Source organism: Odocoileus virginianus, chromosome 20, assembly GCF_023699985.2.
Source record: "Odocoileus virginianus isolate 20LAN1187 ecotype Illinois chromosome 20, Ovbor_1.2, whole genome shotgun sequence".
Lineage (NCBI taxonomy): Eukaryota > Metazoa > Chordata > Mammalia > Artiodactyla > Cervidae > Odocoileus > Odocoileus virginianus.
Window position 1 is genome coordinate 45273567 of NC_069693.1, and position 17401 is coordinate 45290967.

General features: G+C 55.4%; 1 protein-coding gene across 4 annotated transcripts; it reads right to left on the bottom strand.

Moving 5' to 3' along the window:
* Window positions 1–94: 94 nt before the first annotated feature.
* Window positions 95–13942, bottom strand: DEF8 (differentially expressed in FDCP 8 homolog). 4 transcript variants are annotated; one of them, XM_070451371.1, is made up of 12 exons: window positions 13826–13940; window positions 9755–9876; window positions 9036–9133; window positions 7740–7889; window positions 6829–6970; window positions 5483–5647; window positions 4856–4983; window positions 4510–4623; window positions 3598–3678; window positions 2894–2983; window positions 2686–2795; window positions 95–1657 (listed from the first exon to the last, which is right to left on the bottom strand). In XM_070451371.1, exons 2-12 carry the CDS (start codon window positions 9864–9866, stop codon window positions 1555–1557), a joined length of 1293 nt encoding a protein of 430 aa, XP_070307472.1. In that variant the 5' UTR covers window positions 9867–9876; window positions 13826–13940; the 3' UTR covers window positions 95–1554. The 4 variants fall into 4 exon arrangements, with proteins under 4 accessions (XP_070307472.1, XP_020740923.1, XP_020740925.1 ...); XM_020885264.2 differs by having other exon boundaries at window positions 2894–3034; window positions 13826–13937; XM_020885266.2 differs by lacking the exon at window positions 13826–13940 and adding an exon at window positions 13361–13796 and having other exon boundaries at window positions 2894–3034.
* Between the last annotated feature and the right edge of the window lie 3459 nt (window positions 13943–17401).

Here is a 17401-nt window from a genome sequence, read left to right on the forward strand (position 1 = left end):
TTCTGTTTCAAGAATCTGTCACCCAGAAGGCAGATGAGAAGAAGACGTGATGTGGGAGGAAGTTTAAAAAAAAGAGCCAACCTTGCCCAACAAATGGCTACTGACATTTCTTATGGACACAGTAACTGCAACTGGAATAACACAGTGCTGATTACACAGTCCATTTGGGAGAAGCCAGGATCCCTGTGACAGAAATGCGATGCCCCAGTGAGATGTACAGATTGGAGGCGTAGGAAGAGGGCACTTAGCCTTTAACCCCCTAGACCCAAGAATGGGAAGCAGGGTGGCCCCATGTGAACCAATCCCCCACAGTGACATGCTGAACAGCCCAGCACAGTCAGAGGGTGGCCTAAAGCCCCTGGGCAGGGCTTCCCTGGGGTGCAGAGGGGCAAGGAGGGGTTAGCACTGTCCTTACCCACCCCCCACATTGGCTCAGCTGGCCTCCCTGTTGGCCAAGCCTCTCCTTGTGCTTCCCAGTCAAAGGTGATGGATGTCCAGATGACTGCCTCCTGCCCACCAGCCGCCACATGTGTGTGTCAGCCCCAGATGTCAACAGCCAAGCACAGTCCAGGGCAAGGAGAAGGCCAGCAAGGCCAGGGCAGCCTTCCCCTGGATGGTCCCCACAAGTGCATCTTCCCCACTGGGTCAGTCCTCCATGCCCGGCTCCCTCTGCCCACTGGTGGCAGGACCTCCCACACCCCATGAGTCCTGCCTGGTGCTCCCCCGAGCAAGTATTTCTAGTGCCTGATCTCAGTTCCCCATACAGAAGGCCCCAGTTGGGGGGTCTCCAAGTGATCCGGAGCCCTCTGTAGGCACACTTGGTCCAGGTCTTCTGTCCCCTAGCCCTCTCACCTAACCTTGACCTGCCAGGGGCATGGCCCTGCCAGATAACTGGAAGCACACATCCTCGCTGGACGAAACACCAGAGTGAGCTGGGCTGGGCCAAGGCAGGGGCGGTTAGGTGAGATCTCCACGGCAGCCAGTAGCCCCTGGAATGGTCCTGCCGGTGGAGACCCCAGAGAGAGAACCCGGGGGTGGGGGCAGGGCCCTCAGGAGATAGTGATGAACACAGCCCCAGCCAGGGGCAACCAGGGGACCTCAACGAGGCAAGGAGCTGGGGGAGGGGCCTCCAAGTAGAACCCATACCGTCCACCACAGGTAAAAGTCAGGCTAAGACTGCATCCTCAGTCTTGTCAGCACTCCCTGGAAGGCTTCCAGGATTTCCAGGGTAGCCAGGGCCCAGCAGCCTTGATCCCAAGGTGGGCGGGGTAGGGTGGGGGGGGCTCTTGACCAAAGGGGAGGTGAGGGATGCTCCCCCACCTGACCCTCAAAGCTCTGCAGTGAAGGAAGGGTGCATGTCCTGGCCCTCACAGCAGCCCACCCAAAAAACAGCCGCCCCAAGCCCCAACACACGCCAGGGGACGATGGTCCTGGTGGTGCTGGCTCAGCAGTGGCGGGGTCCAGGGGCAGGACCCTAGGTCTCCAGAGTACAGGAAACACCTTCACTGAGGCAACGACCAGCAGGACAGACAGGCCTAGAAGAGCTTCCATCGCTCAGGCGTCCAGGTCTGGACCAGGCTCCCGGAAGAGCGACTGCTTCCGCAGGGTGAGGCGCGCACACCTAGGGCACGTGGTGGAATTGTCGTAGTAGCAGTCCCTGGGGGAGATAGGAATGGCCGTGAAGAGGGGGCTCCACAAGTAGAATTGTGACCCTGAGTCTTCACAATACTCCTTGGACAGACAGGAGCCTGCAGCATTCTCACCCAGGTATGCTGGCCAGGCCTGTATCCCATTCCTCCATACAGACACCCCAAGGGGCCACACCTATCACCTGGTACCCTCTGACCCTCTTAGTGACTCCCCTCCCTGACCTGTTCCCACTACCGTGTAAAGCACCCCCCGCCCCCCGGCCAAGGGCTCTGTGGAGGTGCACACGGTCCCCATAGCAGCTTAAATTTTTGAAGGGGGCTCAGCAGCATTTGACAAGATACCACACAAACTGCCAGCTCAAAGGAGCTCAGAGTTTCAACAATACTCTCTGCTACAGTCCTTACTGAGACTGCAGTCCAGCTCTGCTGACCTATGAGGTTGCGGGTCACTCTGAGAAACAGCAAGTGCCAGGAAAATCCAATGTGGACAGAAACGGGGTGGTGGGGTCCCATCTGAGCCCAGTGTGACAAGCCGTGTGGGCTCCATAGGCATAAGCCTACTGGTAAGTGTACTTAAAGAGTTCAAATATGTTCTTCCCACTTCTGTGTATCATTCTTCCAAACACCCACAAGTCTTTAGGACATAAATGCTTCCACTGTTGAACCTAAGTACTTAATAAATAAAACTGTTGGGTATTTCTTGTGGCCTAGGGATGTTTGAAAAAAAAAAATCATAAAAACTAGAGAGCTTAGGAAGCTTCAGCCTCAGTAAACCAAAGTCCCAGGAAGAAAGGAAGGAGCTGGACATGGGGGCCTGGGCTGCGCACCTTCCCCGGGCCCTGGGGGCTTCTCCCCAGTGGAACTACAGCTGAGTCTTGCACATCAGGGTCTAAATTCATACCTCAGGATCCAGGCACAAGGATTTGAAACCAGGTGGCAAAGGTCAAGCCCCAGCCTCTCCCCACCTGACACTCCCAGCACCTGTCTCTCTCACACCTGTCATCTACCGTCTACGGAGGCAGTCGCTCACACAGACCTGTGGAAGACAGCAGAGCAGTCGGCACACACGGACGTGTGGCTGTCGAAGGGGAACAGCACATCGCCCTCCCGGCAGAGCTCGCACACAAAGCCCTTGGCCTGGCACCGCTGCAGGCAAGGCGGGGAGGTCAGTGCCCACTCCCAGGTTGGGGGCACACCCTCCCAAGCCGCCCTCCCGCCTCCCCACCTGGCTTGTGGGGGCCCACCTCACAGTCCAGTTTGATGTGCTTGGCAAACAGCGTGTGGGTCTCAGCCAGCGAGCAGCCCAGCCGGCCCGTGTGCGTGTCCAGCAGGTCCTGCACCGAGTACATCTCATCATTCTCCACAAAGTGCTGCCGGTCCTGGAGCTGCAGGCGCAGCCATGTGAACCCGGAGCCACCAGGCTGGGGCCCTCGCCTGCCCAGAGCCCTCTTCCCGGCTTTATCTTGTCCACACATCTCACCACCCAATGCACTGCTTCCTACTCTTCCCATTGGGCCAACCCGGAGAGTGCACTCCTAGGTGAGGGCCAGGTCCCGCCCGCCCTGCTCTCTGCTCCCCAGGACCCAGAACACCGTCGGCACACAGCAGGCACCCAGTGAGTGCTTGCAAACAAGTAAGTGGGTGAGCCTCAGAGTGTTCTGTGGTCAGCCCTCCCTGGGTCCATTCCGTGGAGGCTCCCATGAAGGCTGCAGGGCAACCCACTCTCTCAGTGCTTCTCATACTGACGGAAGCAGAGAACGCTTTTGTGGGTAGAACGCTTTTGTGGGTAGCCCTGGTGCTCCCTGGGACAGTGTGGAGACCCTCTGCTGACAGGACAGCACAGGCACGGTATCAAGCCTTCCCCTCACGATCCTGGTCTGTTTCCTGCCCTCCTGGAGGACCCCTTCCCATCCCACCCCTCCTCTACTCCGGGGGTGGGTGGACTGACCTGCAGGAGCAGGCGCGCTGCCATGGCCTCCCTGCAGGTGATGAAATATGGCTTCATGAGCAAGATATCCTGGCGCAGCTTCTGTGGACAAGACGGGCAAGTGGGCATCTCTGGCCAGAGCAGGGGCTGTGCTGGGCATGTCTGCATGGCCAGTGGGGGTGGGGTGGGGCTGGCTTTGTGGGAAGCTTTGTCACTTTACACTCTGGGTCAGTAGAGGACCATAAGTGCATTCCCGTCCCCTCAGGACAGTCCCAGATCTGAGCCCTCCAGCTCAGCTCAAGGTCAAGCCACAGCTTCCCTACCAGGCAGGACCCTAAGCTTCCTTCATGCATAGTTGCTCCCTGCCCCACTCCACATGCGCACACACACCCCAGGAGCACCTGAGCTCACATCCAGACTGCCCATTTGAACCCAGATCCCCTCCTCAGCCCTGCGGCCCTGTGCCTCAGCTCCTCCTCAACAAGTCCCATTCCTCTCCGCACAGGCCCGAGGCACACCCCACCCCGCCCTCTGCTGAGTGCCAAAGAGAGGACCCCCAGTCACACACAGCTCCTCAGAACACCAACCAGATGTGGCTGGGCCAATGTGAGGCTGCACTTGACAAGACACACTGGGACGCAGACTAATGCAAGACAGAAACACCAGGCGATGTATCTCAATAATGTGCACGAAATAAAATACACCACTGAGATGAATTTCACCTCATTTTTCTACGGTGGCTACTAGAAAATTTCAAACTGCCTCTGAGCCTCGCGTCCTATTTCGTATTGTGACTGGACAGTTGCTCTAGCGACTTTAACTTAAAGGACAGTACGGGAGGGGGGCACCCAGCGACACAGGTGGCATCTCTCCTCTCAGACAGCTGCGAAGGGGGAGCAGAGTTGCCCCATGCCTGTCCCTCCCCTGTCTTACGCGGATCTCTACCAGCTCCTCCACGTAGTTGAACAGCAGAGGATTGATCTCCCGGAGCCGGAGCACTGGCCTCGACATCATCAGCGCCAGGTAGCGCATGCTGCCCCGGGACACCTGGGCGGGAGGGGTGGAAAGCTGGCGCTTCTGCGCTCCCCAGCAGCACCGCCCGGTCTCGGCCCCGCCCCACTCTGCCCCACCCTGAGGCCCCGCCCCACGCAGCCTGTGCCCTGACCCGCCCCTGCAGCCACCCTCCAGTGCCCCCAGCGCTCGGCCACACCCTCGGCCACACCACGCCCCGCCCAATACCCAGGGCTGCACCCCTCGCTCCCGCTCTCTCTTTCCGCACCTTGCGCGGCTCGAAGTCCCAGTTGTGCACCACACGCGCTGGGATGACAGCCAGATCGTTCCAGTGGCAGTGGCTGCAGTAGTACTGGCCAGTGTAGTCGCACTGCCGGGCCTCGCTGGGCACGCCCCCTGCGGAGGAGATGTTCCAAAGTCAGGGAGACCCGAGAGGTCCCCTCCCCCAGCTGCACCAAGGGTTCTCCACCGCCCGGCCCGCCCCTGACTCGTCCTCTTCTACGTTGCCCCACTTCCCGTTTCTCATCAGTAAAATGGGACAGTAGATGGGGAATCCCTCGAGTCAACCTCAGTATGTTTCTAGGAAGAAGGCCTGACATACAGCGTGAGTGTAGCGTGGTCTTCCCATGGGGTGGGTTTTCTGTGACAATGCGGTCGCAGGAGGGAGACTGTCTGTAGCCCAGCCCTGCAGGGACTTCTAGGGGAACCTCAGTCAGCTTGGGCAGGGCATGAAAAGGCACCAAAAGCAGTCCTTTTTGGCTTCCTAAGGAGAGGAGCTCAACTGCACATTCCTCCCATTTATTCATGCAGCTGATGGCAGGGCACCCTGCCTAGAACAGCTCCCCTCAGCCCTGCGCCCTGCCCCACTCCCATCCCCAACCTGGGGTGCACTCACGCAGAGAGATGGGTGCTCGGCACTCAGCACAGCGGTAATCCTGGCTGTCCAGCCCTGCCTCAGGGCAGATGTTCAGCTCATACTCAGCCTGGTGGCTGACTTTGGACCGCACACAGGGCTTGGAGATGAGGTTCAAACACTTGCTGTGACAGCGGTAATAACACCCTGGGATGGGGGCCCAACAGCATGCCTCTTAGGAGGGGGGCCACTCTGCAGCCCAGGCTGACCTTCAGCTTCTGGGACACCCAGGGGGCTCCACTCCACTTCCCAGATCAACCCAAGAGCCTCTGCGGGCGTCACTGCAGGTCCCCAAATGTCCCCACCCCAAGCCTTGCCCTGAAGGTACATGCACACCTTTCCCCCAATTTCAGACTCAAAAGTTCAGGGGCCTACCAGCTATGCCCACTGGGATACCCAAAGGGATCAAGGCCAAGCAATCTAAGTGAAACCCAACTCTTCCTACCCAAATCCACCCCAGCTTCCCATCTCAGATTTCAGGGACTCTGTCTTTCAACCTCCTGAGACTACAAACTGGGAAGTCATCCTAACTCCTCTCTTACACCCATGTCCAGTCCTTCAGCTACAGCTGCACTTGGCCCTTATCTGATTGTCAGAGTCTCACCCTGGTCAGAAGGCCATCATTTTCCCTCCCCCATGCTACACTCAGTTCAGCAGCTGGAGTTAAAACCTAAGTATATCCACCCACATGGCCCCAGTGCACTTAGAGAAAAGCCCCCTGCCACCTCTGAAGCACCTCTACGCCACGCTGCTCTCTGCTCCTTGTCAAATACATTGGACACACACTGACCACAGGCCTTTGCACAGACAGCTCCCCTGCAGAAATGTTCCTTCCCAGATATGCTCCTCGTTTGCCCCTAACCTCCAAGTTTTTTTTATTAAATGTCACATGAAGCCTTTTCATTTCACCCTAAAATAGCAGCAACCCACTCCCTGACATGCTTGTTCCTCCCCTGGCCTTCTTCACTATTTCTAACACACCATATCACTGACTCATTTGATTTCTCATCCAGAGCAGCACCTCCAATACAGTGATGTGTCTCTACAATGTCCAGCGGGGTGACCACCAACCTTGCATGGCTACTGTGTACTTGGAACGTGCACAGTACAGCTGAGGAGCTAGTTATCTATGTTCAATAATTTAAATTTGAAGAGTGACATGTGGCCAGTGGACTTGAGCCCAGGGAAGGCAGACACCTGGGTCTCTCATCTCTTGCTACACCCACCACACACTGCAGGGTTCTGCAAATACTGAGGACACGATAGAGAACCCCTCTCCCCGGAGACCTAGACTACCGGCCCAGAAGGGCAGTCTGGTCTCTGCCCACCTGTGCAGGTGTACCAGGTCTGAATGAGGCCCCAGATGACTGTGTTACACTTGTCACACGTCTGCTTCACACTCTTGCTCTTCTCCTTGTAGAAGCGGTGCTCAAGAAGGACTCGAATGTTGGGCTCATCCTCATTGGGGTCCTAGGGAGGAGACCTGGGAGGGGTCACAGCTCCTTCTGGGCACATGAGCCCCTTGACTGCATCTCCCAGGCACCACACATAGCAGAGGTTACCACAGACCCCTCCCTTTACAATAGAACAGGGTGCCCGGTCAGGCCTGGTCCACTGAGATTACAGACCACCTCTGTACCTAGATGCTGCTCCAGGGCCACACTAGGGCCCAGGGCACGTGATTGGTACTGAGGGGTGCTCGCTGTGCTCCCTACTTTGTTTCTGCTGGCTGAGAGCAGACCCAGATGGTGGAGGTGGTCCTGGACTTGCCAGGGAAGAGCAAAGCAACGGAAAAGGGGGACCTGCGGCCTCCAGTGCCAGTAGCTGCCAGATGGACCCAGGGAACCCGTAACACTTCCACATGAGTGAATCTACACAACCGCCTCCTTTAAGCCACTGTCTTTCAGGGTGTCTGAGCCCATACCATTGCCCTACCTGTATTCTAATGAACCTACCACTGTCCAAATCCCATGGACTCATGAACCAGACTCAAGGACTATATGACAGACCCCAGTGGTTATTGGCTTCCGGGATCCACAACCCCTTCTGTTGTCATCTTCAGGGAACCAGCCCACGCTCTGGGTCACGTGGCTCAAGGTGGGACTAACTCACCCACCTGCTTCAGTGGGTGGACACATCACCCAGGACTACAGGCAGGATCAGAGCTGGGCTGAGGGCCCATCACTCCCCCAGCCTCCAGTTCAGCTCTGGCTGCTGTTGGGGGTGAGCCAGCACCCACCTTCAGCTCCTGCAGCTTCAGCCGGAGGTGAATGAGCCTCACCACGGCGTCCTTCTGCTTCTCCGAGTGTTCTGGCAGCTCCAGGATGACCTGCTTGCACTCCTGGATGGCCTGCCGCAGCTGCTGGACATCAGAGGCCAGGAACAGGCCCTGCTTACATGGTGGGGAGCAGTTTAGAGACAATGATAGTCAGATTGTGTGTCGTTGGGCCCAGAACAGATCTCCCCACCCATCTCGATCTCTGACTTGCTCAAGGCCCAGGACCATCAGCAGCAGAGGCAGGCCCCAGCCCACACCACCTGCCCACTCTCTGGACCTGTCCACCCATGGGCCTCTAGAGACCTAACTCACGGTGTTCTTCAAAACAGAACTTCCCTCTTTTAGAAATCTAATTGCTTTTCTGGCTATGCTATCTCACTTGCTTCTACAGAACTTCCTCTTGGATGAAAGCAGAGGAAATGACACTTGTCTGTCAAGAAGGAGAGGAAGTTGCCTCTGGTTCAATCGCCAAGCTCAGAGACACCCCTGGCTGCCACCTGCCCTCAGGCCCAGCACCTCACGGGCTGACCTGGGCTCGGGTCCAGCAAAGCCCTAAACTTGGGCAAGGAGACAGGCCAGGTCTCAGAGCTGGAGGCTGAGACCCCAAAAAAGAGGTGCCACTGCCTGCAGGAGTGCAAAATAAGGGTTAAACACATAACTGAGAGGAGTGTATGTACCAACAAAATGTAAAGTTAAAGGCCACATGACCAGCAAAAGAGAACTGGGGACTCAGGCGAATCTTAAAGTCCTATTTGAATGTTACCATAACATCTCTCTCAAACAACAGCTGGAGATAGTTTGCAAAGATTTTGAAACTTTAAAGGAATCATTAGAGCCCTTTAATTAAAAAAGCAAAACAAAACACACCCCACAAGGTTTTCATGGAACCAAACCTAGCTCAGACAGGAGTGGCCCTGCCTAGCTGAGCCGGTAGTGGCGGGCAGGGGCCACCCTTGCCTTCACCCCGCAACAGACGACAGGATTCCCTAGGTCCCCAAATGGAATCAACCCCCACATCTGCTTTGTAGGATCCTGTGTGGAGGGGAGAGAATGGCTGCCCAGGAGGACAGAGCCCAGGCTCCCAAACATCGCATCCAACCCATTCCCACAGGCCGGCACAGAGGTATAGGGTGGGATCTGGGTGTTATGCAGGCCTCAGACTCCAGGCCTAGGAGGCCCGGCTGAGATGGATGTGGCCAGCTCCTCACACTCTGAGGGGGAGGGTCACCTCGTCCACCCACAGACCCTGAACCTTACCACGGGGCGAGCGAAGTGGTCCTCAGACAGGCCAAGATCCATCACACGCTCTGGGCAGCGGAACTCTGGCTCCCCGGGAGGCAGCTCGGGCAGGCGCGCTGCAGCAGGGCAGGTGGGGAGGGTGGCAGAGAGAGGAGTCGGCCCGCCACCCCAGGAGGGGGCTGCAGGGCCCTCGGGGAACAGGGAGCCCACAGAGGTGCCCAGGGAAGCAGGGCTCTGCTCTGGCGTGAGCCCTGTGTGCACCTGCAGAGGACCCTGTGTCCTTGTGCTGACAGGAGCCGTGCAAAACCAGGGTTACAGAAACGTCAGTTTCTAAGGCTCACAGCTTGTGTGTGCATCTGTGGACTGGAGAAGGACCTCTGGAGGGCTACACACCAGAACATGGGAGCCCCTGTGTGGACTCGGGCACCCCCTGGGCTCGGTCTGCAGTCTCAGGGCTCACATCCTGCTGACCTCTCACCCTGCAGGTCTTGGCTCTGAGTTCCAGGCCTAAGTGTTCCCCGAGGGAGCCCCTGCTGTGTGTGGCCCCCGGGACATGCAGACAAGATAGTGACACATCCCCGCCCAGGGGCGTGTTCATTCTCCTGAGGATGGACCAGGGGAAGCAGTCTAAACTGTGAAGAAGCCGCCTGCATGCCCCCAGGGAGGAACCATCTAAAAAGATGGGGGCTGGCATGAGCAGGGCAGACCACCTATACAACCCCACCCCCTGCATCCACCTTGAGAAGTAATGTCCAGGGCCTCCTCGCCAGCCCCCTGCTCATGCTGCTGCTTGTTGAAGGGGTTGAGATGGACCTGCCGGAACCGGGCGAGCTTCTCGTCATATTCCATAGCACCCCACCTGTGGACAGCCGGGCAGAGCAGAAGTGAGCATCCAGCACCCAGGTTCACTGGGGTCCCCTTCCCTTTTCCAGTGCCTAAGGTATCAGAGGGGAGACCTGGCACCTCTCACTTCCCCTGGAGGGTCCAGGCCAAATATCCACACACCACGGCCTCTCCCCTCAGTCCCTCCCCAAGCCATCTCAGCCCCCTCACCCAGCCCCCATGGCTGGCCCCTCAGTGAGAACAGTGATGCCCAAGTCGCCGATGGGGCAGGCAGGGCTTGGGGGGTGCCCAGCCAGACCTCCAACATGGAGCCCCTTTGGTCCCGCTCACATCGCCTGGCCAGCCAACACTCAATGCCTCCCTCTCGCCCAGGACCCAGGGTGCTCCTTTCATGTCAGAGCATCCAGAAAGCCCTGCCAGCAGAAGGCTCAGTGCTGATGCCAGGGCTCAGGCCTGCCCTGCCACCTGCAGTGTGGCCCAGGGCAGGACCCACCTTAACACTGCCCTGTGGAGAGGCCTGCTGAATGCTGTATGACCACCATGTGGCCTGAGCCCACGGCTGGCCCCACACCTCGGGCCCAGGGACACAGACAGCAAGGGCTGAGCTCACAGCTGGGAGCTCAGCAAACCACAGACACACAGGGCTAGTGGCTCCTGAGACAGAGGCCCACACTTAACTAGCTGACCCACATTCCTTAGCTTCTTTCTGCTTCAAGGACAAAATGAGTTCGGTTGAACGATGTTTTCAAAACTTTGTAGGAAGGACATGGATGTTTGCTATGCTCTGCTGACACCTGGTTGCAGTCTAAAATAATCTGTAATTATAAAAGGCAATCCTATGATTCCTATGTGCCCACATACACACTGAAAGGAAAACTGAACCAGCGGCGATGGCCCGAGGCCACCCTCCACCCCTAGTGCTGCCCTGCACCTGGACAGGGACCCCCACACCTCTGTGGGACCTGTCTGCCTCTCTGGCCTCTGGAAGGATGGGGGTTGGAAGTTCTGGACCGGTAGAACTGGCACCTGCAGACCGGCTACCTGTTGGTCACAGCAGGGCAGAACATGGTGCCATGAGCCCAAACCCCTATCTCCCTTATAACCTGAGGTCTCTGGGAAGCTCACACACTGTGTTCGGCTCTGATGCCCAGCGCCTCCCCAGATGACAGGAACCACAGCACCCAAGAAAGCCTCCAGAATGCAGGGGAGACCCAGCTGTCTCCGTACTCACCATCCCCTTCTTCCCAAGTGGTGAGGATTCCCTGGGCTGCTCACCCCCAGGCTTCATTCAACTGAGACACAAATAAACTTCTGTTTAAACTACTGTTATCAGGAGGAGGATTTCTGTCTCTTGCAGCCAAAACAGATCCATACTAATCACCCCCAACAGACTGTGATCAGCAGGCAAATTGGCCCTACTCAAATCCTCTACCAGCTCCAGCTGTGTGACCTTGGGCAAATGCCTAAGCCTTTCTGTGCTTTTGAGTTGTCATGTTTCAAACAGGGACAAGAATAGTATCCACTGTATAGAGTTACAGTCTAAACGAGTCAATACAAAGTTCTGAGTCCCTTGGCCAGAAATAAATATCAGGTGCATATTACAGTCATCATCGCAACTACTAAGAATCAGACAGGCCTGATACAACGCTGCCTCTCCTGGTCATTAGCATTTTCTAGCACATAAATAAGGGAGAATGCCTGCCTCCTGGGGTGGGGGCAGGGGAGGGGTGGAGATGAAGCACAGGTGCATGGCAGTGACATCCCATGCCAATCAGTCTAGCCCCAAAAGACTGGAGGGTCAGGAGCCACCCCCATGGGTCTCTCCTCAGAAACCTCCCAGCATTTTACAATATGGCCAGAGGCATTATAGAGAACAGGATGACATTCCTGAAAAAAAACTAGAAATAGACTTGCAATATGATCGTGCAATGCCACTTCTGGGCATACACCTGGAGAAAACCGTAATTCAAAAAGATACATGCACCCAGCATCCATCGCAGCAGTATTCACAATAGCCAACACATGGAAAGAACTTAAATGTCCATCAACAAATGAGTGCATAAAGGTGTGGTACAGATATACACAATGGAATATTAGCCATAAAAAAGAATGAAACAACACCATTTGCAGCAACATGGATGCAACTAGAGATTAACACCCTAAGTCCGAAAGACAGATACCATATGATATCACTTAAATGTGGAATCTAAAATATGACACAAGTGAACCTATCTGCAAAACAGAAACACACACACAGATGTAGAGAACAGACTTGAGTTTGCCAAGTGGTTGGGAGTGGGGTTTGAATTGGGGTTATGGGGTTAACAGATGCAAACTATTATATAAAGGATGTATAAACAAGAAGATCCTACTGTATAACACAGGGAAATATATTCCACATCCTGTAATAAATCATAATGGACAAGAACATGAAAAAGATATCTATATCTATAACAGAAGCACTCTGCTGTACACCGGAGACTAACACAACATTGTAAATCAACTACATTTCAATTTTTTAAAATACATAAAATGCACAGGGTCTTAGCCCTTAGTCAGAAAGAAAATAAACTTCCAAACTCATTCTATGAGGCCACCATCACCCTAATTCCAAAACCAGACAAAGATGCCACAGAAAGAAAATAAAATATGGCCTGAGGAGCTCAAAGGCAGGAACACTGCTCAGCTGCCCTTCTCTGGGATACAAGCCCTCCTGGAAATCACATCTCTCATTAAGCTCCTGATGGGTAGGCCAGGCAGAGAGGCCACGGGTGAGTGAGTGACTGGGGTAACCTGACCTCTCTCAGCCTCAGTTCCCCTCCAGCCAAAGTTAAAAGAATCCCATTTCCCAGGGAGAAGTGGGTGCCAGGAGCAGCCAGAAGGGGTCCTAACACAGGGGCCCAGCAGACAAAGTGCACAGCAACTGGCTTACAGGGGAGCGATAGCAACCCTCACCACCCCACCAGGTTCACCCCACGGAGAGCTCTGCACCCCAAATTCAGGCCTGACCTCAGAGAGGTGTAGGCCGGAAGGTGGACACTTGAGCAAGCGGCATGCAGGAAACCCACTAGTCCACTGTCTCCCCTTCTCCAGAGACTTCCTCTCACTGGGGTGGGGTGAGGAGCCCACGACTTTGCAATTAGAGGACCCTGAGAACAAAGCCCAGCATCTCTCAGGCCCCGAGGAACACAGGGCTGAAGCTCAGATGTGCCTGAACCAGCCCTGCCTGTTCTGCTTGTGACACAGCCACCAGAGGCCCTGTCATCACCCAGCTACCACCAGAGGCCCCTAAACTTCTCCCCAGGGGGGACAGGGTGAAGGTGCACCCGAGCTGCTCACGCCCATCAGGAGGCCTCCAGGACCCCACCGGGAGCAGGGCCGCTACAGTCCCTTTAAGGATTGCTTGCCACTGAAGCTTGGCAGCGTCCACCCCGCCTCTGGGTGACGCCACCCCAAAAGGGCCTCCCCCACCTTCACCCACAACAACAACAGCAACATACACTCTGGGGACCCTTGCTAAGTGGCTCCGCACAGGGCCAGGTGTCTTCCACCGGGTCTGACCGTTTCAGAGATGAGGAAACAGGCTCAGAGTGGTCCAGCCCCAGCACAGGGTGGCACAGCCGTGGGGTCCCCTCCGGCCTCTCGCATCCCACAGACGCGCGCGGTGACAGCTGGAAGGGGTGACAGTGTGCCCGGGGGCAGCCTTCCTAGCTAGACCCTGACAGAGCGGGATGGGGGCAGCTGAGGTCCCCAAGCCCCTCTGCCCCCAGGTGATCGCCCGGGAGTCTGAATCCTGCTTTGCGCCCGGGCCTGGGCCTCGGCCGGGTTTCTCTCCCCCTATGCCCCGGCCCCTATGCCCCGGTGTCCGCTTCTAGAGAGAGGCTCCCCGGGCTCCGGGGCGCGGCGGCCCGAGCGTCCGAGTCCCCGCCACCCAGAACCCCGTCTGCTCCCCTCCCGCCGCTCACCTGACCACCGCCGCCCGGGTTACATTGTATCCTCCCCGCCGGGCTTGTTACAGCGTATTCACCGCCGCTTTGGATACACTGTATCCGCCTCGCTCGCTGCTGCCTCCTGCGGTCGGGAGGCTCAAGACACCGGCGGAGTTTGCGCGTCCCACCCCCGGAACCAGGCCTCCACCTTCCAACACAAGAAATGCGAGACCCTTCATCCCAATTATTGAAGATGTTGTGAAATAAAATTCACGCTTCATGGAAGACAAGGAAAATTTAAACACGAAAAATTTCTCTGCCCTTTACCTGCCTCTCTCCTCGCTGTGCATCTGAACTGCATTTATGCATCTGCCAAACCACCCCCATCAGCAGAAACGCCTCCTGGAATTCAGCACAGCTGCTTAAAAGATAAGGTCACTTCCTGAACTTCTTTGCCAACAACGGTCCGTATAGTCAAAGCTGTGGTTTTTCCAGTAGTTATGTACTAATGTGAAAGTTGTACCATAATGAAAGCTGAGCACCAAAGAATTGGTATTTTTGAACTGTGGTGCTGGAGAAGAGTCTTGAGACTCCCTTGGACTGCAAGGAGATCAAACCAGTCAATCCTAAAGGAAATCAACCCTGAATATTCAATGGAAGGACTGATGCTCTTTGGAAGCTAAAGCTCTGATACTTTGGCCCCCTGATGGGAAGAGGTGACTCATCAGAAAAGACCTTGATGCTGGGAAAGATTGAGGGCAGAAGGGGACAACAAAGGACGAGATAGTTGGATGACATCACAAACTCGATGGACATGAGTTTGAGCAAACTCTGGAAGATGGTGAAGGACAGGGAAGCCTGGAATGCTGCAGTCCATGGGGTCACAAAGAGTTGGACACAACTTAGCAACTGAACAGTTTCTTGATCTTGTGAGGGGCCATGATGAGCTTAGATTCGAATTGTGTAAACTGTGGATAACACTCCTGTCCTGTCTCAAGAAACTTGTATAGCTGTGACTTAACTTCTAATGGCAAAACAGTACTTGGAGCTTTCTGAGATGCTGTTCTTGGCTTATAATCCTCAAATTTGGATTGAATAAAAATTTCCATTTCTTTCTTAGGTCACCTGATTGATTTTTTTCCCACAATGGTAAGGTTGGGCCAGCGGGGTGGGGAGTGGTAGGAGTGGGGGTGAGGCAGCACTGACTAGATTTTTCATAATCACAAAAGTTCTGATTCAAATAAAAACCGAACACTCTTTTAAAAATTGATGGGACCTCTCTGGTGATCCACTGGCTGACTCCACACTCCCAATGCAGGGGGCCCAAATTTGATCCCCAGTTGGGGCACTGGATCCCACATGCTGCAAGTAAGGGTTTACACATCATAACTAAGGTTCAGTGCAGCCAAATAAAATCTATATACATAGAGAGAGAGAGGGAAGAAAAAAATGGTGTTTGAGTTTCTTTTAAACTCTAGCAGTTGCAGGGAAAATGGAATAGGTGATCGCTGAGCAGGAGCAGCAGCTGTGCTTGCCTCCACCATGTTCATCACTGGTGAGGGAGAGGTTACTGCAATGCTACCCATTTCACAGAGGAGGAAACTGAGCCACTGTGAGACAAGGGGGTGTTCAGCGCAGATGGGAGAGGTGTTGGAGAAGCCTACTGCTCTCCAGAGGCCCCTTGCTATGGTTCTCTCCATAATTCTTGTCACTGTCCAATGTCCTGCATCTTGTACTTTTTCACTTGATTTTTGTCTTTCTCCACGGGCACCCCCAACCTCCACCTGGCACCAGAAACTAAAGGCTGCAGGCAAGGATTTTGTTTGCTTTCTTCACTGCTTTGGGGCCTAGAACAGTTCCTAGGCACATAGGTGCTTAGTTGCAGGGACTAAGGAAGGGCTGGCCTCACTTCACTTGTGCCCACCCCCCAACCCCCTGCAACAACAGGGACCCAGCCCGACTCTGTCTCAGCAGGGAGACGGCTGGCGCAGCCCCAGAATGCAAGGAGCCAGACAGTAAACAAAGATGCACATCAGTAAGAGACGTGAAGCACAGCAAGAAAATAAACAGTATGACGAGGTAGCCGACAAGTTCTGGGAGGAGGACATCTCAATCCCCAGTGCTCCCAAGGGTAAGAGTGAGGAAGGTGGGGGACAATTGGGGACATGTTCAGGAGCGGCCCTTTTAAACATGCTGGAAAATGTGGGAATCTCGGGGAGACACTAAGCTACCTTATAAATGGCTCCTGCTGGGGAAGAATACAGCCCTCCTCCAAAGGCCCTTGGAGAAGGAGACAGGGAAACACCCATAAGCACCCACACCCATGCCCCCATTGCACCTGGGTTCAGCAGCACCCCAGGGAGCAGACCCCATCTGTGTCAGGGTCCTGGTCCGAGGAGGGTGCCTTCATACCCTGCCCACAGTGACTCAATTCCCTTTAGCTCTGCCTGACTCTATCCAGTCTCAGACCCCCTGTAATTCTGGTCCATCCTCTTTGGGAGAACCACCACCCCCATCCCCACCCACACTTGTGCTGGCAGAGAACTCTACATCCAGTGGGCATGCTGGGTTTTATCACACTCATGTGCACCTGCTCATTTATTATTATCTAAGCAAGACGTTTTCTTTCCAGCGAGTCCATCTGGAATTACAAGTCCTAAAATATGACCTGGACGTGTCCTTTTCCACTGGAGAAATTTCCCTAGAGAGGGGATGTGCCCTGCCAGCTGGTGTGGCAGAGCTGAGGGTCACCTGCATCCCACACTCACTGTCCCCTCCACATCTGCTGTGGTCCCCTGGGTGGTGGGAGCAGTGATGACTCCAGTATCCTCCTGTGTTTCTGCCCCTGGCAGCTGGGGTCTTGGGGCAGCTTTGTCCATCTCCAGGCCTCAGCCTCTTCCTTGGAAGTACCCACCTCACAAGTCTGTGAGGATGTGTAACACAGTGGATGATGTATGAGTTCAAGGCGGCTGGGCCCCCAGAACAGGCCCAGTACAGGGCTGCCCAGTCCCCAGCCTAGGATTACCCCAGTCTTGTAACTGAGTAACCTCTTGGTACAAATATGTCCCCAGAAGGAATGCTATTTGTTCTTCATCTGAAATCCCAGTGTGACTGGGCATCCTGGATTTGCTTTGGCCGCCCTGCCTCTGGGTGTGAGTCCATCTGCTGGCCCCTGAGCAGCTCTGCATGCCAGGCTGAGGGTGCCGGGCCAGGGCAGGAGTGTGCTCAGGTCTGGACACCCCTGGCCCATTACCAGGCTGAAAGGGACGAACTGATCTGAAGGCAAATAGCCAAGGAGGTAGGTGGCCCCAAAGGCTGCCCAAGAGTGCCCGCCGTCAACACTGCACAGTGCTGGGCCAGTCAGAGCCCTCAGAGAGACTCAGGTGAGACGGAGGACCCCCTGAGTGGGCTGCCCCCCTCTTTTCCAGGTGTGCCTGCAAACACGCAACCCTCAGCAACAGTCACAGGTAAATGAGTGCTAACACTTAGGGCTCTTGTTACGGGCCACATGCTGTCATCGCAGCCACTTTCCATGTGTGTTCCTGATTGCAGGGGCACAGTGAACCACTCTGAAATGTGGAGCACAGCCATTCACCTCGCTCAGGGCGGTGT

Bases quoted from the DNA above. Each gene is read 5' to 3' on its own strand.
- DEF8 (XM_020885264.2), bottom strand. From the start codon at position 9,866: ATGGAATATGACGAGAAGCTCGCCCGGTTCCGGCAGGTCCATCTCAAC. The intron at 4,624-4,855 runs GTGCGGAAAGAG...CCTCCCGCCCAG, and splicing joins GGGACTTCGAGCCGCGCAAG to GTGTCCCGGGGCAGCATGCG. The intron at 3,679-4,509 runs GTAAGACAGGGG...TCTTGTCCACAG, and splicing joins AGGAGCTGGTAGAGATCCGC to AAGCTGCGCCAGGATATCTT.